The 15,009-nt window shown below is 61.2% G+C and overlaps 5 protein-coding genes across 5 annotated transcripts; 2 read left to right on the top strand and 3 right to left on the bottom strand.

The window, feature by feature from the left end:
- Positions 1-705: 705 nt before the first annotated feature.
- On the bottom strand, positions 706-3,416 carry BXZ73DRAFT_37183 (UEV-domain-containing protein; the record flags this gene model as incomplete). Its single annotated transcript, XM_048017951.1, has 6 exons — positions 706-822; positions 1,099-1,201; positions 1,635-1,933; positions 2,593-2,940; positions 2,994-3,232; positions 3,284-3,416. 6 exons carry the CDS (start codon positions 3,414-3,416, stop codon positions 706-708), a joined length of 1,239 nt encoding a protein of 412 aa, XP_047883907.1.
- An 835-nt stretch (positions 3,417-4,251) lies between these two features.
- On the top strand, positions 4,252-6,145 carry BXZ73DRAFT_95683 (uncharacterized protein; the record flags this gene model as incomplete). Its single annotated transcript, XM_048026859.1, has 4 exons — positions 4,252-4,462; positions 4,528-4,694; positions 4,747-5,593; positions 5,706-6,145. The coding sequence occupies 4 exons, from the start codon at positions 4,252-4,254 to the stop codon at positions 6,143-6,145; spliced, it is 1,665 nt and encodes a 554-aa protein (XP_047883908.1).
- Positions 6,146-6,780: 635 nt separating this feature from the next.
- On the bottom strand, positions 6,781-9,960 carry BXZ73DRAFT_95684 (nucleolar complex-associated protein 3; the record flags this gene model as incomplete). Its single annotated transcript, XM_048026860.1, has 9 exons — positions 6,781-7,586; positions 7,645-7,963; positions 8,067-8,192; positions 8,255-8,448; positions 8,513-8,647; positions 8,707-8,986; positions 9,041-9,304; positions 9,373-9,646; positions 9,701-9,960. The coding sequence occupies 9 exons, from the start codon at positions 9,958-9,960 to the stop codon at positions 6,781-6,783; spliced, it is 2,658 nt and encodes an 885-aa protein (XP_047883909.1).
- Positions 9,961-10,289: 329 nt separating this feature from the next.
- On the top strand, positions 10,290-13,183 carry BXZ73DRAFT_86363 (uncharacterized protein; the record flags this gene model as incomplete). The annotated part of the gene is made up of 16 exons (XM_048024173.1): positions 10,290-10,385; positions 10,445-10,552; positions 10,880-11,060; positions 11,116-11,179; positions 11,233-11,266; positions 11,299-11,324; positions 11,381-11,456; positions 11,575-11,747; positions 11,841-11,915; positions 11,936-11,943; positions 11,997-12,091; positions 12,137-12,294; positions 12,348-12,489; positions 12,549-12,722; positions 12,774-12,858; positions 12,912-13,183. The coding sequence occupies 16 exons, from the start codon at positions 10,290-10,292 to the stop codon at positions 13,181-13,183; spliced, it is 1,767 nt and encodes a 588-aa protein (XP_047883910.1).
- Positions 13,184-13,377: 194 nt separating this feature from the next.
- BXZ73DRAFT_86364 (FAD/NAD(P)-binding domain-containing protein) lies at positions 13,378-14,841 on the bottom strand (the record flags this gene model as incomplete). The annotated part of the gene is made up of 4 exons (XM_048024174.1): positions 13,378-13,836; positions 13,875-14,210; positions 14,265-14,603; positions 14,671-14,841. 4 exons carry the CDS (start codon positions 14,839-14,841, stop codon positions 13,378-13,380), a joined length of 1,305 nt encoding a protein of 434 aa, XP_047883911.1.
- Between the last annotated feature and the right edge of the window lie 168 nt (positions 14,842-15,009).

The raw sequence follows: 15,009 nt of genomic DNA on the forward strand, positions 1-15,009 counted from the left end.
CGTCGTATGTCGCGGTGGTTGGCGACAGTCAACAAACGGGCCGGGACGTCCGTCTCGTTGCTCCTCCTCCATCCTCCTCCCCCTCCTCTTTCGCTACGAACTCCAGACGCAGGTCTTGCTGCAAGAGGGGAAAGGGGAAGGGGGAGGGGGAGGCACAGATCACCTCTCCACGCCGCGCCGCACCCAAATTGCGCACCATTTGGCGGTTCCTCCCCCCACTGCGCGTGCATCGCGCGCAACGTGGGCGCGCGGGAGCGGTGCACGGTCCCCCCGCGCTGGGGAGCTGACGAACGGCGATCGACCTCATCCTTCGCGCTCCTGCGTGGCGGGGCACGCACCCTTCGATCCGCGCCGCGCGGCCGAGCGCGGACAGCACTCACCGAGCCCCCCCCCCCTCCACCCGGCGGGCTGTCGACGGGGGATGTGCGCCCCACGACGGCCAGCGACCGTGAACGACGATGGACCAATGGACCGACCGACCGAGCCGATCGCTTCCGCGGGGCCCACAACAATCCTGAGCAACAGCGGCGGTCGCGGGACGGGCTCGGCCGCCGTCACCAGAGCTTGGGCGCAGGGACGTGAATAGCATGTTCCTAACGGCGGGTTTCTATTCGTGCTCTGCGGTCTACAGCGTGTCCTTCCTGCGGCGCTCCTCCGTCCTATGCGCTCGTGTGTTTGTGTGCTCAAAGTCGTCACTGGAAAGACTCATCCCCAGCCAGGCGGGGGCACCCACCGACCGGCGTCGGCGAGCGGGAGCCCGGCTTGGATCTTCTCGACGAGGGCGCGCTTGAAGAACTGCTCCTCGGCGAGCACGCGGGTCGTCTGCAGACACGACGGCACCGAGGGCGAGGGCGAGGGCAATGGCGAGCGTGATTCCGCCGCGCGTACAGAGAAGAATGGGGAGAACGACGATCAGCCCAAGGTCGATCGCTCGTGCGCAGCGCACAGGGAGGCCCGCACGCAACAGCGGGCGGGAGAGAGGGCGGGAGCGCGGGACGCGGGGCGGCGGGCGCGATCGCGGCGTCCAACATTTCTCTCCCGTACAGATAGCGACGTGCGGCGCGAGAGGGAGGGCGGGGAGCGGAAGAGAGGACGCACCCGGAGGAAGCGCTCGAGGTCTATGCGGCCCGCGTTGAGCGCGCGGTGGAGGTGGTAGATGGTGTCCTCGATCGCGTTGTCCTCAGCCACCAGATTGATGAGCCTAACGGCAGGCGCCGGAGAGCCCCCACCGCGGGCGCAATTGCGCGAGCATTTCGTCGGGTCGGATGGCAGCGAGTGCATTTCGAGCGGCAGCCCAGGTTTGTTCGTAGTGGGCGCGTCCAGGTTGGTGGAGTGTACGGGGATCGAATGGTGGGGGAGGGTGAGCGGGAAAAATGGTCAGCGTTCTGAAGCACGGTGAGAGGTGCGGGAGAGTGCGCCTGTCGGGCTGCATTGGCCGTGCCCACGCACGGTGTTCCGACAGGAGCGCGACGCAAATAAGAGCCCGATTGCCAATGTCAACAGTTAAGAAAAAATATGAACGCTCGACGAGAGATTCCAAGGACGAGGGACGACAGCGTCAATGATCCCAAGGGCCGGAGGCCGACAGCAATGGACGCAAAAGAAAAAACGCGATAAAAGTGGGAAACACTGACTGGTTGTACACGATCGTCGTCGAGCAGATCATCTCGTCCACCTCGGGATCGCCCTTGCGCCGCAGCTCCGCGACGTTGCGCTCGCCCGCTTGCACGACGCCCTCGAGCCGCGCCGCGACGCCGGTACACACGTCTCGCACAGCCTCGAGCCGCGCCATCTCGTCCCGGATGGCGGGCTCGCCCGCGAGCAGATCCGTCTGGCTTGCGCGCAGCCGCTCCGCGTCGAGCGCCATCGCCTGCTCGAGCGACGCGAGCTCAGAGGCGAATCGCGCGTGCACCGCGTCGTGCAGCCGGAGCAGCTCCGGATTCGGCGGGCGCCGGGGCACGACCGCGGGTGGGGCGGAGGAGAAGGCGGGTGACGGTTCAGCCGCGTCTTCCGCATCGAGCAAGTCCGGCACAGGTGGCGCTGGGTGAGGGGGCGGCTGGCCGGTGGCGGAGGGCGCAAGAAATGTCCGCTGGAAGGGCGGCGGGGGTACTGGAGCGGGCGCTGGTGCTAGTGTCGCACCGGTCGGGTGGGACGCATAGGACGGGATTGCGCCGCCGGGGGCAGGCGGTGCGGAGAAGGGCGGCGGGGGTGGCGGAGTCTGGACTTGCGTGGGCCCGTACGCGTGACGCAGCGGGCCAGCGAGCGGGTTAGCGGCTGGATGGTGAGGTGGCAGTGGTGGTAGTGACGATTGTGCCGGGGTTTGGTACGGAGGATATTGCGGGGCCGGAGATTCCGAGTATCGATCACCTGACCATGGTTGAATGTCTACGGATTGGCGCGGGTGGTGAGATGAGTACGTTGGAGGAACGGGTGAGCCTGCTGGATAGCTGGGGACCGCCGAATCCTGTTGAGGAAGAGGGGGTGGGGGTCGCATTCCTAGCGCAGGCTGCGCAGTTAGACGTAGAGTAAATGATGCAGAAACGGTTAGCATACAGGTCAATTGTCTGGTCCACAGGTGAGACGCGGACGTACAGAGCTAAACCCTGGAGGTGATTGACGGTAGATCTCGGGCGCTGGAACCGAGGTGCTTTGAGAGGCTTGGGGCACGCCAGTGGCTGCACCAGGAACGCCAGGTTTGGCGGGCAATGGGGGCGGACCTCCCGGTCGTGTGTCGGCAGGAGGGGTGGGTGAAGCATTCGCTGGGACAGAGGATGGAGGGAGAGGCGGTGGAGGGCGATGGGAATACTCGGCCGTCGCTAGTGGTTGGGAGCCCGGAGACTGGGACTGTACGTTGCCGGCGTCTTTGGGCCTGGCATAGACAGGTGGTTCGCGCGAGAAGGCGTGCTGCATCGCCTCGAGGAGGCCGATGATGTTACAACCCTGGGAAAACAAATGGAGATGAGATCCACGGGGCAGAGATCGGGGAAGCGCACCTCGCTCTTGCGCTCCCAGTCGCGGACATATTGGACGAAGCAGCGTCCGCTGGGTTCGACCTGGGGCCCGGCGCGGACGAGCATGTCGCCGGTAGGAACGACATAGGCGATGGGGGGCTCGCGAGGATATTCGCGAGGAGCCCAGATGGCAAGAGGAATGTTGTAGGAGGCGCCGCGAAAGGAGATCGGAAGAAGGCCGTGAAGACAGAGTAGCAGCTGAGAGCGGCCGTCGTCGTACGCTGTTGGACGCAGTCAGAGATGAGAAGGGGAAAAGACGGGCGGAACTGAACTGTAGACGTCCGTCTTCGGGCGGATGGTCGGGTAGCGGGCGAGGGCGGCGTCGACGTGTGCGTAGACGAGATCTGGACCGGGATACGGCTGGAGATTCTGGCGGAGCCATTTCTGTGTCAGACTCGGACTCATCGTCGGAAACAAGTCCAGTGCGGTGGCAGGCGCCCGTGGCGTCGGAGGAGCACACGCCCGGCGTGACTCCTTGGCGCGCGTCCGCGGGGGTCGGACCGGGGCGGAGCTTGTCGCAGGCGTCTTTGGCAGCTGAGCAAAGACGAACCTTGCGTCCCGCTGGCTCATGGATGCCACATACGACCCGGGGCGACGCGCACCGCAGGACGAGATGCGGGTGCATGGGAATCCCCACGCGGCGCGAGGCTACTCACCGCCAGCGATCGCCCACGATCTCACGCGCGCCTGACGTGCGGTCGCGCGGCTCGTGCGCGCTGCTGCCGCCCACGAAAGGACTGATGCGACTGTTTGGCAGGCGCGCGCAGCGGGGCGACTCGCGTGGTCCGCGCGCAGAGCCCACGCTGTCCGCGCCGGATTGGGAAGCGTGAAAGGCGTCGGTGTGAACGCTGTGGCTGGCGCTGGCGGGCGGCGCGCGGCTGGCGGTCGGTGTGGGTGCCGAATCGGGGGATCTGGCGGACAGAAAGACGGGGGGCGGGGGAAAAGACGGCGAGGGAGGCTAAAACGGAGGGACAGGAGGCGGTGGCGGGCGGGCGAGGCTCCCAGTCCGCGGACCATCCCTGCCATTCCCGGATCACGAGCCCGCCGGCAGCGCCGACGCGGAGCGGAGCACGGCCGGACAGCTCCCCGCGCTTGCACAAGCCTTTCGTCCTCCGTCCCCCGTTCTCGTTTCCCTCGCGTGCGTATATAACCCCGCGCCCGGCCTTATGTCGGCCGCCCGCCCCCTCGTCACCCGCCCCCTTTCGACCTTCCTCATCCTCCCCACCCCTCGCGTCCACCCATGGGCAGAGAAGTCGCCGCCGCCTACCGTCGCCGCAAGTATACCTTGCCCACCGATCCCTTCGCCTTCCCCCTCTCCTCCCCCTCCAACTCCAGCATGGACTCCCTCAATGAATCCCCCGACAATCTCACCCCCGCCCGCAAGCACCACAAGCTCCTCAAGGACGGCAGCGAGGTCTGGTCCAAGGACGTTGAGAAGATCTTTGTCGACGGTGAGCTCCGTCCCGCTCGCGCGCGCGCCTCCCTCCCCCGCTCACGCCCCGCGCGCGCCTACCAGGCCTCCGCCAGTACTGGCAGTCCCCCTGGGCCACCTACTCGCGCGGCCGCAGCAGATGGCGCAACCAGTTCCTCGTCGACCACCTCAAGAAGGCTGGTGTCGAGCGCACCAAGAAGCAGGTCGCAGTCATATCCAGGTCCTTCGCAACATGTGGAGAGGCCAACCGGGTGCGCGCTTTGTTCCCTCCGCGTGCTCTCTTCGCTCAAACCCTTTGTAGAGTTCCACCTCGTCGCCGGCGGCGAAGAGCTCTTCCAGGACAATGGGCTCTTCTCCCCCACCAACCGCAAGTCCCCCGCGTCCCCCACCAGCTCTTCATCCGTCGGCCGCGGTCGCGCAAATTCCATCGCTTCCACCAACGCCTCCTCCCCCTCCTCGACGCCCGAGTTCCCACTCTCCGACTTTCCGCCCGAGATGTCCTCCGTCTACCCGTCTCTATCCCCGCAGTCGAATTTGTCGTCCTACGCGGATCTTCGCGGAGATGAACACTTCGCGTGCGCCATCTCCCCTTCTTCCATGGTTGATCCCGCGTATGGCGGTCTTTCGCCTTCCGCAGGCGCTCTTCCCGCAAGCACGCCTCTCTCCGTAAAACTCGAGCCGCTCGCGATGGACTCCACCCTCTTCACTCTCCCTCATGCGGCGTATGCAGACCACTTGGGCGACTATGCCCCGCACAACCGGATAGCTTCTCTCTACTTCTGGGCGGACGGGATGACTCCGCTTGCTGTCGATCTCGACCGCCTCGTGGGCGGGGCAAACGATGTCGCGCCTTCGACCACCTTCCTCCACTTCCGAGTTTCGGTGCCACCTGTTGCCGATCTCCGATGCCCGCCTACCTTTCAGGGTATCAATGGAGCCGTATCGTTAGCGCGCTCCTGGCAAACTCTTGCGCGGTGCCATTCGAAGAGTTCTGATGCCAACGGCACCATCGTCCTTCAGGATGTGGGCGCGTTCACCCCCGTAACGACCCCGCAGTTGCAGACGTGCCTTGGCGTTGACGTGCGCGGCCAACAAGTGTGCTCCTTCATGCCGGAGTCGGCGCTCACCCGTTGCCATTGGATCGACACCGGTGAGTTCTATTCATTCCCTGGGTGACGGACCTCAAACGCGTTGTCCTCGTCGTTGACTTTGCGCTGACTTTCTATCGCGCGTTTGGCACCGGAACCCCTCCGGTCCTGCAGTCAGCAAGATCACTCAGCAGGTCTTCGTCGACAACGAGGTTCTTGCCGTGCTAGTTTACCACATTGACCGCACTACCGATCCCGGGCGTCCCGCACCCGCCATGGAGGTAATCAGCGTTCAGAAATGTCCCTGGCGCCCCCAAGACTCTTCCCCGACCGCAGCCACGTCGCCCTATCAGCTCCTAACGACCTCGCCGCCTGTCTCGCCTACCTTGCCTACCTTCCCGCGGGTGTCGACCTCCGCCGGAGGTCCCCTCTCGCCCCAGCCGCCGATCATGCACCATGGCATCCACAGCCCTGGTGCGAGCTCCGGTGCAGGTGTCGGTCTGAGCTCTGGTATGGGCGGCGTTGGCGCGGTAGGCGGGATGGATGACGCCTCGGCGCGGATGTTCAACTTCGCGTACTCGCTCCCCTCGCCATACGGCTTCCACTCCGCCTGACCTGCGAGCTCACCCCCCTCGCTCTCTGTTGCCATGCTACGCCACGCCACGCCACTTTGCCTTCGCTTGCCAGGGGTCGCCGCTTGCGTTCCCTCGCTCCCTTCGCGCCTTCCTTCCGCGTGCCGCGCGGCGCGTTCGTATACCTTTCTGTTCACAGACGATCACATACCGCCCCTTCCGGCGTGCGCTGCGCTCTATTTATGCCTCATCTGAGCTCTGGACCATTCTAGCCGCTGTATCAATTTTGCTTTACGCCTTTCACGATTCGCCCCTGCTCATTACAGGGCACGGTTTCCTCCCTTCGTTCTCCTGTTGTACGTGGTCATTTGTCTGTCTGTCTCGCTTTGTACCGCTGTCCGAACGGTGACTACCCCCTCCCCTCACCACGTTGTAGCAACAATCCATGTGCCCCGCACCGCCCCCGCCCATGTAGATGTACTAGCTCGCACGATTCCCGCCTCCTGTATCCGCTACATGCAGAGCTACTCCCTCTCACCCGCGCGTCGCTGTCCCAACTCTCGACCCCGTTCCGTGACCGGTTAGAGATCTGTATCACCATCGTCATCACCCCATGTTTGAAATAGCCACTACACTACGTCCACATCACATTATCGGGGCCCTGTCCTGTACATACGTTACGCCCCCACTGCACCGAAATACACCGCGCCCCTGGCGCCGATGCCCAGCCGCCGCTCTCCGCCGTCTGCGTCCCTCCTCCTACTGCCCGGCCGACACTTTCGAACTGAGCAGCTTCCGCGCCTCCCGCCGCACGCCCTCCGCCCAGTGCGCCTCCGCAGCGTGCGGAGCTCCCAGAACGCGCCGCCGGCGCCGAGCGCGTTCGCGACCTGCGGGTCGTCGACGTCCCAGCGGTACGGCCCGCCCCCGCCGACCCCGCCCCCGCCGCGCTCGTCGGTGGCGAAGAGCGCGTCGAGCGCGGGCGCGCGCCCCGCGAGCTCGCCGACGAACGCGACCGCGCGGGCGGCGGGACCCGGGGGCCAGTGCAGCGCCGCGGCGAGCAGGCGGCGCGCGAACGCCGCGGCACGGGCCGGCGGTGGTGCGGCGGACGCGGCGCGGGGCGTGAGCGCGAGGGTGAGCGCACGGAAGAGGGTGTCCGCGACGGAGGGGGACGGGGGCGCGCCCGGGCGGACGCGCGCGGAGGGGCGTCGACGTCGGGGAGGAGGGCGAGGCGGGGGAGGAGGGCGTAGAGCCGGTGGACGAAGTCGCCGAGGTCGATGTCGAGGGCTTCGCCTGCGCAGCGGGCGTGCGGGCGCGTGCAAGGGCGAGGTGGTGAGGTCCGGTGCGGTTTGGGATCGCGGGTTCGGGCCGGGGTGGGCACGGCGGTTGGTGAGCGCGGATGGCGGTGGCGAGGTCCGGAGGGGGGCGAGTGCGGAAGAGGAAGCCACAAACGGTTTAGACACAGCGAGGGACAGATGGGCGTCAGCTTCGTGCGCTTCGAGCAGAAGAATAGGAAGAAAGGATCCGGCCGAGCGGGGACGCACCTTGTCCAGAGAGAAGCTCGAACGCGGTGACGACACACAATAGCTGATGCTGTACGGTGGCGATGTCTCGCCCGCCGTCCGGGGCCGCCGTCGCCGCGCTCGCGCCCGCAGTCGCGTCATCAGCGCCGTCCTCATCAGTGTCGGCATCGCGCGTCATCAGCGTCTTGAGCACCTGCAGCAGGTCCTTGAAGAAGTCGATGTTGACCAGGTGCGCAAACCGCGAGATCCCGCGGAGCGCCGCCGGCAGCAGCGGCGTCGGGCGTGGGTTCTTGAGCACGCTGAAGTACAGCACGAACAGCAGCTTGAGTGCCTCCGTGTGCTACAAGCAGACGTCGGAAAGAGGGTTAGGTCGCCGACGGTGGGGTGGTCGTGTGAGCGGCGGCGGTGGGAAGATGGTTCTGACACACGGAAGACCCACTCACCCGTGACGCGCGCTCTTCCTGGTCTACCTCCGCAGCGGCCTCGTGCATGTCCTTCTCGATCTCCTTGCGCTCCTTTAACACCTTCTTTGCTTTCTTGCTCAAATGAGGCTGGTCCGTCGCCTTCCCCTTCGCACGGCGAGCAGCGGCCCGGCCCTTAGCCTGCGCCTTGCCTCGGTCGCCTTGTCGACTTTCGTCTCTGACGCCCGAACACCAAGTTCCGACTTCAAGCGGAGGTGAAAGAGGCAGGACAAAACCTCCGGGTGGACCTGATACTTGCGTTCCTTGATCATGCGGTTCAGTAACCGGACGGCCTCCAGAGACGGTTCGCCGGTCAGGTCGGTGCGGAAAACCTTGATCAAGGTGCTAGGCACAGATCCGAGGTCTAGCAGAACGGGGGTCGCCACCTGTTAGGACTAGTCGATCCCAGAGTCTGGCCGGGTTCTGACTTGCCTTGTCCCATGATCGTCGACTGAGCGCAGCAACAATGGATGTCATGAGGTTGACACGAAAGTTGAAGTGCGTGACCTCCACCAGCAAAGTGCACATGCAGTGTAGTGCCGGCTCTGCAAACTCACTCTTCGCTGCGAGTGATGTCAAGCATTAGCGCGAGATATTAGGATTCATGCTGAATGTTTCGAACCTTTGAGCTCCACCTCCAAGCTGCGCAAATACGCCTGGTACACGCCCACGAGCCCTTGCTCCCAATCCCGGGTTCTCTGAACCATCTGGCTGACTTTCTCCGCCTTCTCTTTGTCAGTAAGCGCACGTATCCTGTAACCCGGTATGATGTCCTTGAATACCGCGAGCTGCGACAACATAGTAAGTCGTCGGATCATCGGGTCGTTCGGGACGGGATCCGGATGTGTGGGTGTTGTGATTTCAGGGAGCGAAAATGTGTGTAGTCGTCTCAGTAGACCAAGCTAGAACAACTCTTGTCAACCAAACATGAATTGAGAGCGGCTGGGTGGACGCACACTATTTTCAGGGTCGCCCATGATCTCCTGGCACAGACCAGCAATCTGTTCCTTTGCACCCTGTACCCGAGCCTTGCGGGACTTTTGGCTGATGACATCCACGACAGCGGGGCGGCCAAAACGCGCGCCAGTCGAAACGTCGTCCACCTTAGGATGGCTCGCGGCAGCAGCCTCCTCGTCCGCGCTTTCGCTCTCGAGTCCGCTCTCTTCGCTGACGTCCAGGAAAACTTTACTACTGCTCTTCTGGACCCGCCCGTCCGCTAGCTTGATAGGAAGCCGTTCGATGCCCTTCTCCTTGTCCGACTCAGGCTCCCAATATGGACGGCGCTTACGAGGCTGCGTTCGAACGGCATTTCCTCGTCTGAGCCCGCGTGCTTTCGCCTCCGCTGACGCTTCATGGCTGCGCGAGAGGACTCAGCTTCAGATGCCGATTCCTCGCCGGGATCCGACATAGCCTCGGCCTCCGACCCAGGCTCCGATCCGCTCATGGCTGAACTCCAATCATCCTCGTCTTCCGAGTGAGAGTTGACAGATGGGAGGTCGTCCTCCACAGCTTTCCGGACCGGTTTGTGTAGCTGATGTAGCCTTTCGGTCTCCTTTTTGCTCCTGTGGACCAAGCTGTCGACCCGAGAGGTTCTCCAATAAGTGCGATGAACATACCTCGCGATGCCTTTGCGGTCTAAGCTCTGCAAAAACGAAGCTGCCGTCCCATACTCTTCCAGAAGGCCCGCGTCATCATCGGAGAGCTCAACGTCTCCTTCGTCTTCGGCATTCGGGATAGGGATCGTGGTCCGGTCGGACGCACGCTCTTTGCCCTTGGCGGGCTTGCCCGAGTCCGCGGCGACTTTGCGCTTTTTTGAAGCACCTTGGCCGCGCTGCGCCGCTTGTGCTGGCCGCTTTTTAGAGCCTTTCACGACCATAGAAGAGGGAGAACGCGATGCAAGGAGTGAAGAGGGAAATGGGGCTGCTCGAGCCTCGAGCCGCCGCCGGTAACAAAAATCGCAGGACAGAAAACCCACACACGTGACCAGGCGAGACGCGACGTCTCACATCAAGCGTAAGCGCGCATCCTCTTCCTCCGCTACTACAACCACCCGCCACTCCTGCAAACCGGATTGTGTATACACATCACTGAGCGTTCCTCGCACCCATGAAAAATGGCGCCTCAAGCAACATCTGACCAATCCCTCCCTACTCACGATCCAGCCATGTTTTGCGCCCTCATCACCTCCTTCTCCTCTACATCTTCATGTACGGGGTCTATTTACCCGATGATGACGAGTACCCGATGCCCAAGGGGTTTTCTCTTGCGTTGCATAGGATTATGATTCGCGAGGTCTCCGAGGTCTGCTCCTCCTCTTAGACTTCATCAATCTAAACGCCTGAGACAATCCAACACGCTAGGTCACGGCAACCAGGCCGTTCAGAGAGCTGTTTACCGAGATACAAAACGCTGCGAAAGCAACAGACGATTCCTTAGTTGAGACTCTCATTGAAAAGATCCAACTGGTGGTAAGACGAATCTCAATTGCCGAGGCTCCTCACTCACCCCTGCCATCCTCGTGCAGGATCAATTCTTTACTACACCAGAGAGTATATCAGGTTTCATGCAATGTAGGTAGAAGTCAAGTGTTACTGGCGCAACTTTCTCATGGATTTGTTCAGCTATCCCGTTGCTGTTTCCTCAAGATTCCGATGATGATGTATGTCTGCCTTCTCACATACGCATAATCGTGGTAGTTCTCTCCGCTTATACAATTCCCTCAGACTGCCCGATACGTACGTTTTTGCCCCACCTCATCTTTACGATGTATCTTAGGATCACCGCTCGGAAATTAGGGTCGCCGCTCCTTCTTTGGATTCTTCTGTCACCGCTGTTATGTCACCTTTTCCAAGATGTCAATAGGCGGTGTAGAAGAATACCACAAGGATTTCATCGGTTGGTTACGATATGACAGCAGGCGTGCTTCGGGACCATCGCCGGGATATGGACCCATCCGTCGGGATATTATCACGAATGGTACAGTGCCCATTCCACCCTTAGATTCCTTCTATCTCATCCCAGTCACGCACAGACTACCAGCTGTTCAAAACGAAATATGACAAGATCGATTACGCCGAACCAAGCGCATATGCAGAGTATGTAGAGCCGCCCGTATGCACACTGGGATTTCTCCTCTGACTGAAAATAGGTTTCTACGAGGCGTAGCTATCGGGGATAGCAACGTGCACAAGTCGGCCTTCGTCGCTTCTTCGAGCAGAAGTTTCATGAAAGTAGTGAATCGTGAGTGGTTTTTTGTCCACTGTAATGAGAATACTTACCTGAAAAACTCATCATAGCGGTTTGCGGCAACATGCGATGCTGAACTTGGCGCATATGTATTTCCTTCGTCGGGAAACTGCAGCGTGTAGGAAGGTTCGCTTTGCCTCATGGTTACTCGACGTGAGGAGCCTGATGTCTGGGATAGACACTAGAAGAAGCTATCACCGCCTCTCGACTGCTGGCGATAACAAGACGTTACAACATTGTTCAGGTGAGTGACCCGCGTACGACGTTCTTGGCTGGAGTGTCACTGCATTACAATAGCTTGTTGCACCGTCTCGCACCTCTTGAAGCCGGTCAGAGACCTGTCATCAACGAGCCTCAGCCAGATATGCACCCGCTGGAAATTCTGGCCGACGTCAATAAGTTGTTGACGTTCAGCACGTGAGTGCCGTGCTCTCACCTTCTATCGTTGAAGCTCAGCCAGATTTGCACGTAGCAACAACCTCTACTGCAGCGTATGAGCGAATTATACAGCATGGGTCTGTATGATCAGTACCTCGAGGACCAAGAGGGTCTCTTCATTGAGTCGGAGCAGTACGCGCAGCATGCGTGCAGAGTGTGGTCTGGAGTACATTCGGTATGTATCCGGACGCAGCCTCGGAATCAAAGCTCATCGGATGCGGCTCGTAGGTTGCTCGAGGCTCGCTCGTATCGAAGAAGATATAGTGACCGGTTTCACTGAGGTTGGTGGCGATGACAACACTCGTCTCATTGCACTCTCAATCGTGCTTACTGGGTGCGTTCTAGTCTAGTAGTGATTTAGTATACAGGCGCTGACGACACTGATGCAGAATGCCCGGCAAGGGAAATATGAGCAAGCCATCGCCTCTCTATTGGACTCAGATGTCTGGCGTGGATTGACTCTGCCTGATTACAACCTGTGGGCTTCCGAAATCTGGTCGATTTTAGCGCTCCGTGCGTGTCGCCGGTGAGCTCCGATCTCCCGTTATCCTCATGCGCACAGTTCTAAGCCAATAAAAGTCGGCAGCAGCGCCAATTGAAGGAGTATCTCGGACCAAGGCGGCCCAAAATGTCTGATCACCATCCACGAGAGTATCAATGGGCCACCGAGCCAATAGGTTCGATCATCCGCGATCCGCTTCACGAAGTGATGGTCATGCGAGTACGTACCCGATCGCTCCGTCGTATCTGGACGGTCTTCCGACGCAACTATGCATGTAGTTGTGCGATCAAAGTCACAACTGCGTTGACCACCTTCTTAATGCCCTCTGGCATGCCGAGTATCACGGTCGCTACAACTTGTATCGCACCGCGATAGTCCTCCTCGCAGACGTTGGCCTCGAGTTCGGGATGACGAAGTGGTGTCGACGCATCCTCGACGAAGTCATGCCACAGGTACGTTGTCAATTCGGGTGCCTTATGGTATGAGCTCATGTTAATTGACAGATCATGAGCGAGAACGACCTGGAACAGAAGGCCTTTGCCCAGTATACGCTCGCTCGCTGCACTATCGCCGAAGGCGACTCGTCTGGTATGTCGTTCCTTCTGTGATTGATCAGCATATCCTTCTCTGAACGCATACAGTTGCGTCTCTCGAACAGGCCGTACCGTTGCTCACTGAGGCAGCCAAAACGTACCACAAGCTGGGCATGCACGCCGCTCAGTCAGACGTGCTCTTCTTGCTCGCTGTGGTTCTCCACAACGCGGGAAAGACAGCAGACCGAGACCAGGTGGCAACGATGCACGCGGACACGCTGGCTATGCGCGAGGACGTCCACCTTCAGGTCGTCGAACCATGGATCGAGGATGTGTGGGCCGTCGTGACGGAGGTGGGCGCTGCACTTGCGTCGCGGTAAACGAGATTTTTGCCCCTACATCGAAGTGTAACCGCTAGTAATCCTGGCATATCTGGTATCGAGGTCGCCGTGCACACCATACACTGTATTTTACATAGATCCAAAGCGCAAAAATGTCAATATAAAAATCCTCCCCTCGTCCACGGCGAGCCGCATGTATCGTTACTGTGCGAACAGGCATACGTGCGAACCCCTTAAGAATCTGCAAGCCCACTGACGGTGTAAGCAGCTTTCGTCTGGAACCACTCAAAGCTCGACAACACCCGGAGCACCGACATCTGTACCCACGCCGGGTTGTACGGTATCAGGCCGAGCACGTACTTGGTGTCCGTCGACAGCCACAGCCGGCGCTGGAGATCCTTGACAAAGTTGATCACCTCCAGCGCCCGCTTGCGCCGCTGGGCCGCCCACGCCTCGAGCGCCGTCTGCGACGCGGTGCCCGCGCGCGCTGCCGCGACGTACTCGGCGAGCACCGGCGCGAGCTTCGCGGCGTCGCGGATGCCGAGGTTCATGCCCTGGCCGCCCATCGGGGGGTGGACGTGCGCGGCGTCGCCGAGGAAGCACACAGGGCCGGTGCCTGCTGTCTCGCCGACGTGCGCGAAGAAGCGGTCGGCGATCGCGGAATGCGTGCGGAAGCGGCTCGACCAGACCGTCTTCTCGATTGTGCACGGGGCGTGCCGTCGGGCAGCACGACGTGCGGGCCGTAGCGGTCGAGGAGGGGTTGGAGGTAGTCCGTGCCGGGCGCGCTGGGAGGGGCACCGAGCTCGCGAGGCACGCCGGTGGCGATGCGGTAGACGGGGGTGCCGGAGGGGACGGCGTCGGGGTAGGGGTCGCCGGGGAAGTAAATGCACATGAGGGCATTGGAGGAGGTGTGGACGAGGTTGATGGCGTCAGGCTTGAGCGGGGGAGGGGACTTGAAGGTGACGTCGGCGACGACCATGTTCGCGGCTTCGGCTTCGTCATTGGGGGAGACGCTCTTGAGCTCGCCGGTGGGGTCGGACCATCCGACATTGCACAGTTGGCGTATCTGGACGCAGTCCGTTGGTCAGCGGAGCCACTGGAAGATGAAGAGAGGACGTACGATGGTGCGAGAGCCGTTGGCGGCGACAACGCATCGAGTGCGTATGACATGGCCGTTGTCTAGAATTACGTCGGTGAAAGCGGGGTCGTCGCTTGGCTTAAGATCAACGACTTTGTGTGGACGGTGGATGTGGATCCCTCGCTCGGAGCAAGCATCATGCAAGATCTGCTCGGTGACGTGCTGCGCAATGCCGAGAATGAAAGGATATTTGGTGTACTTTCCCAGGGGAGGAAAGTAAGTGGTCGAGATAGGAGGCTGGCCCTTGGTCCAGACAGTGGTCGTACTGAGCTTTCTCCCTGATCCCACAACGCGGTCGGCAACATCTAGGTCCGCCAAGGTCTACAAATGAAAAGGGCGTCAGCAGCGTACTCAAATTGATGGAGCTTGAAAGACACAACACACTTACATCAAGAGTGGCTGCATGCACAGCGAGGGCTCGAGAGGTATTCTCACCTGTTAGCTGGCCGTCGAGGACCACGACGTCCGGACAGGCGTGCTTGTGCAGACCAAGGGCGGCGGTCATGCCCACAGGACCGGCGCCGACGACGACCACTTCAGCAGACGTAGGAAGAGACATGGGGGATGTAGGGGATGTGGAACCGAGAACTGGGAGCTTGTATATAAGACTTGATGAGCGGTAATGAAGTCATGTTGAGTTGAGCGGGAGGCGATGGAGGCGCATCGTCTGCGACAGTCGGGATTTCGACGAGCTGTCACTGTCTGTTGCGACCATGCCAGTGCCTTG

This window comes from Epithele typhae (assembly GCF_022376455.1).
Source record: "Epithele typhae strain CBS 203.58 chromosome Unknown BXZ73scaffold_1, whole genome shotgun sequence".
Taxonomy (NCBI): Eukaryota; Fungi; Basidiomycota; class Agaricomycetes; order Polyporales; family Epitheliaceae; genus Epithele; species Epithele typhae.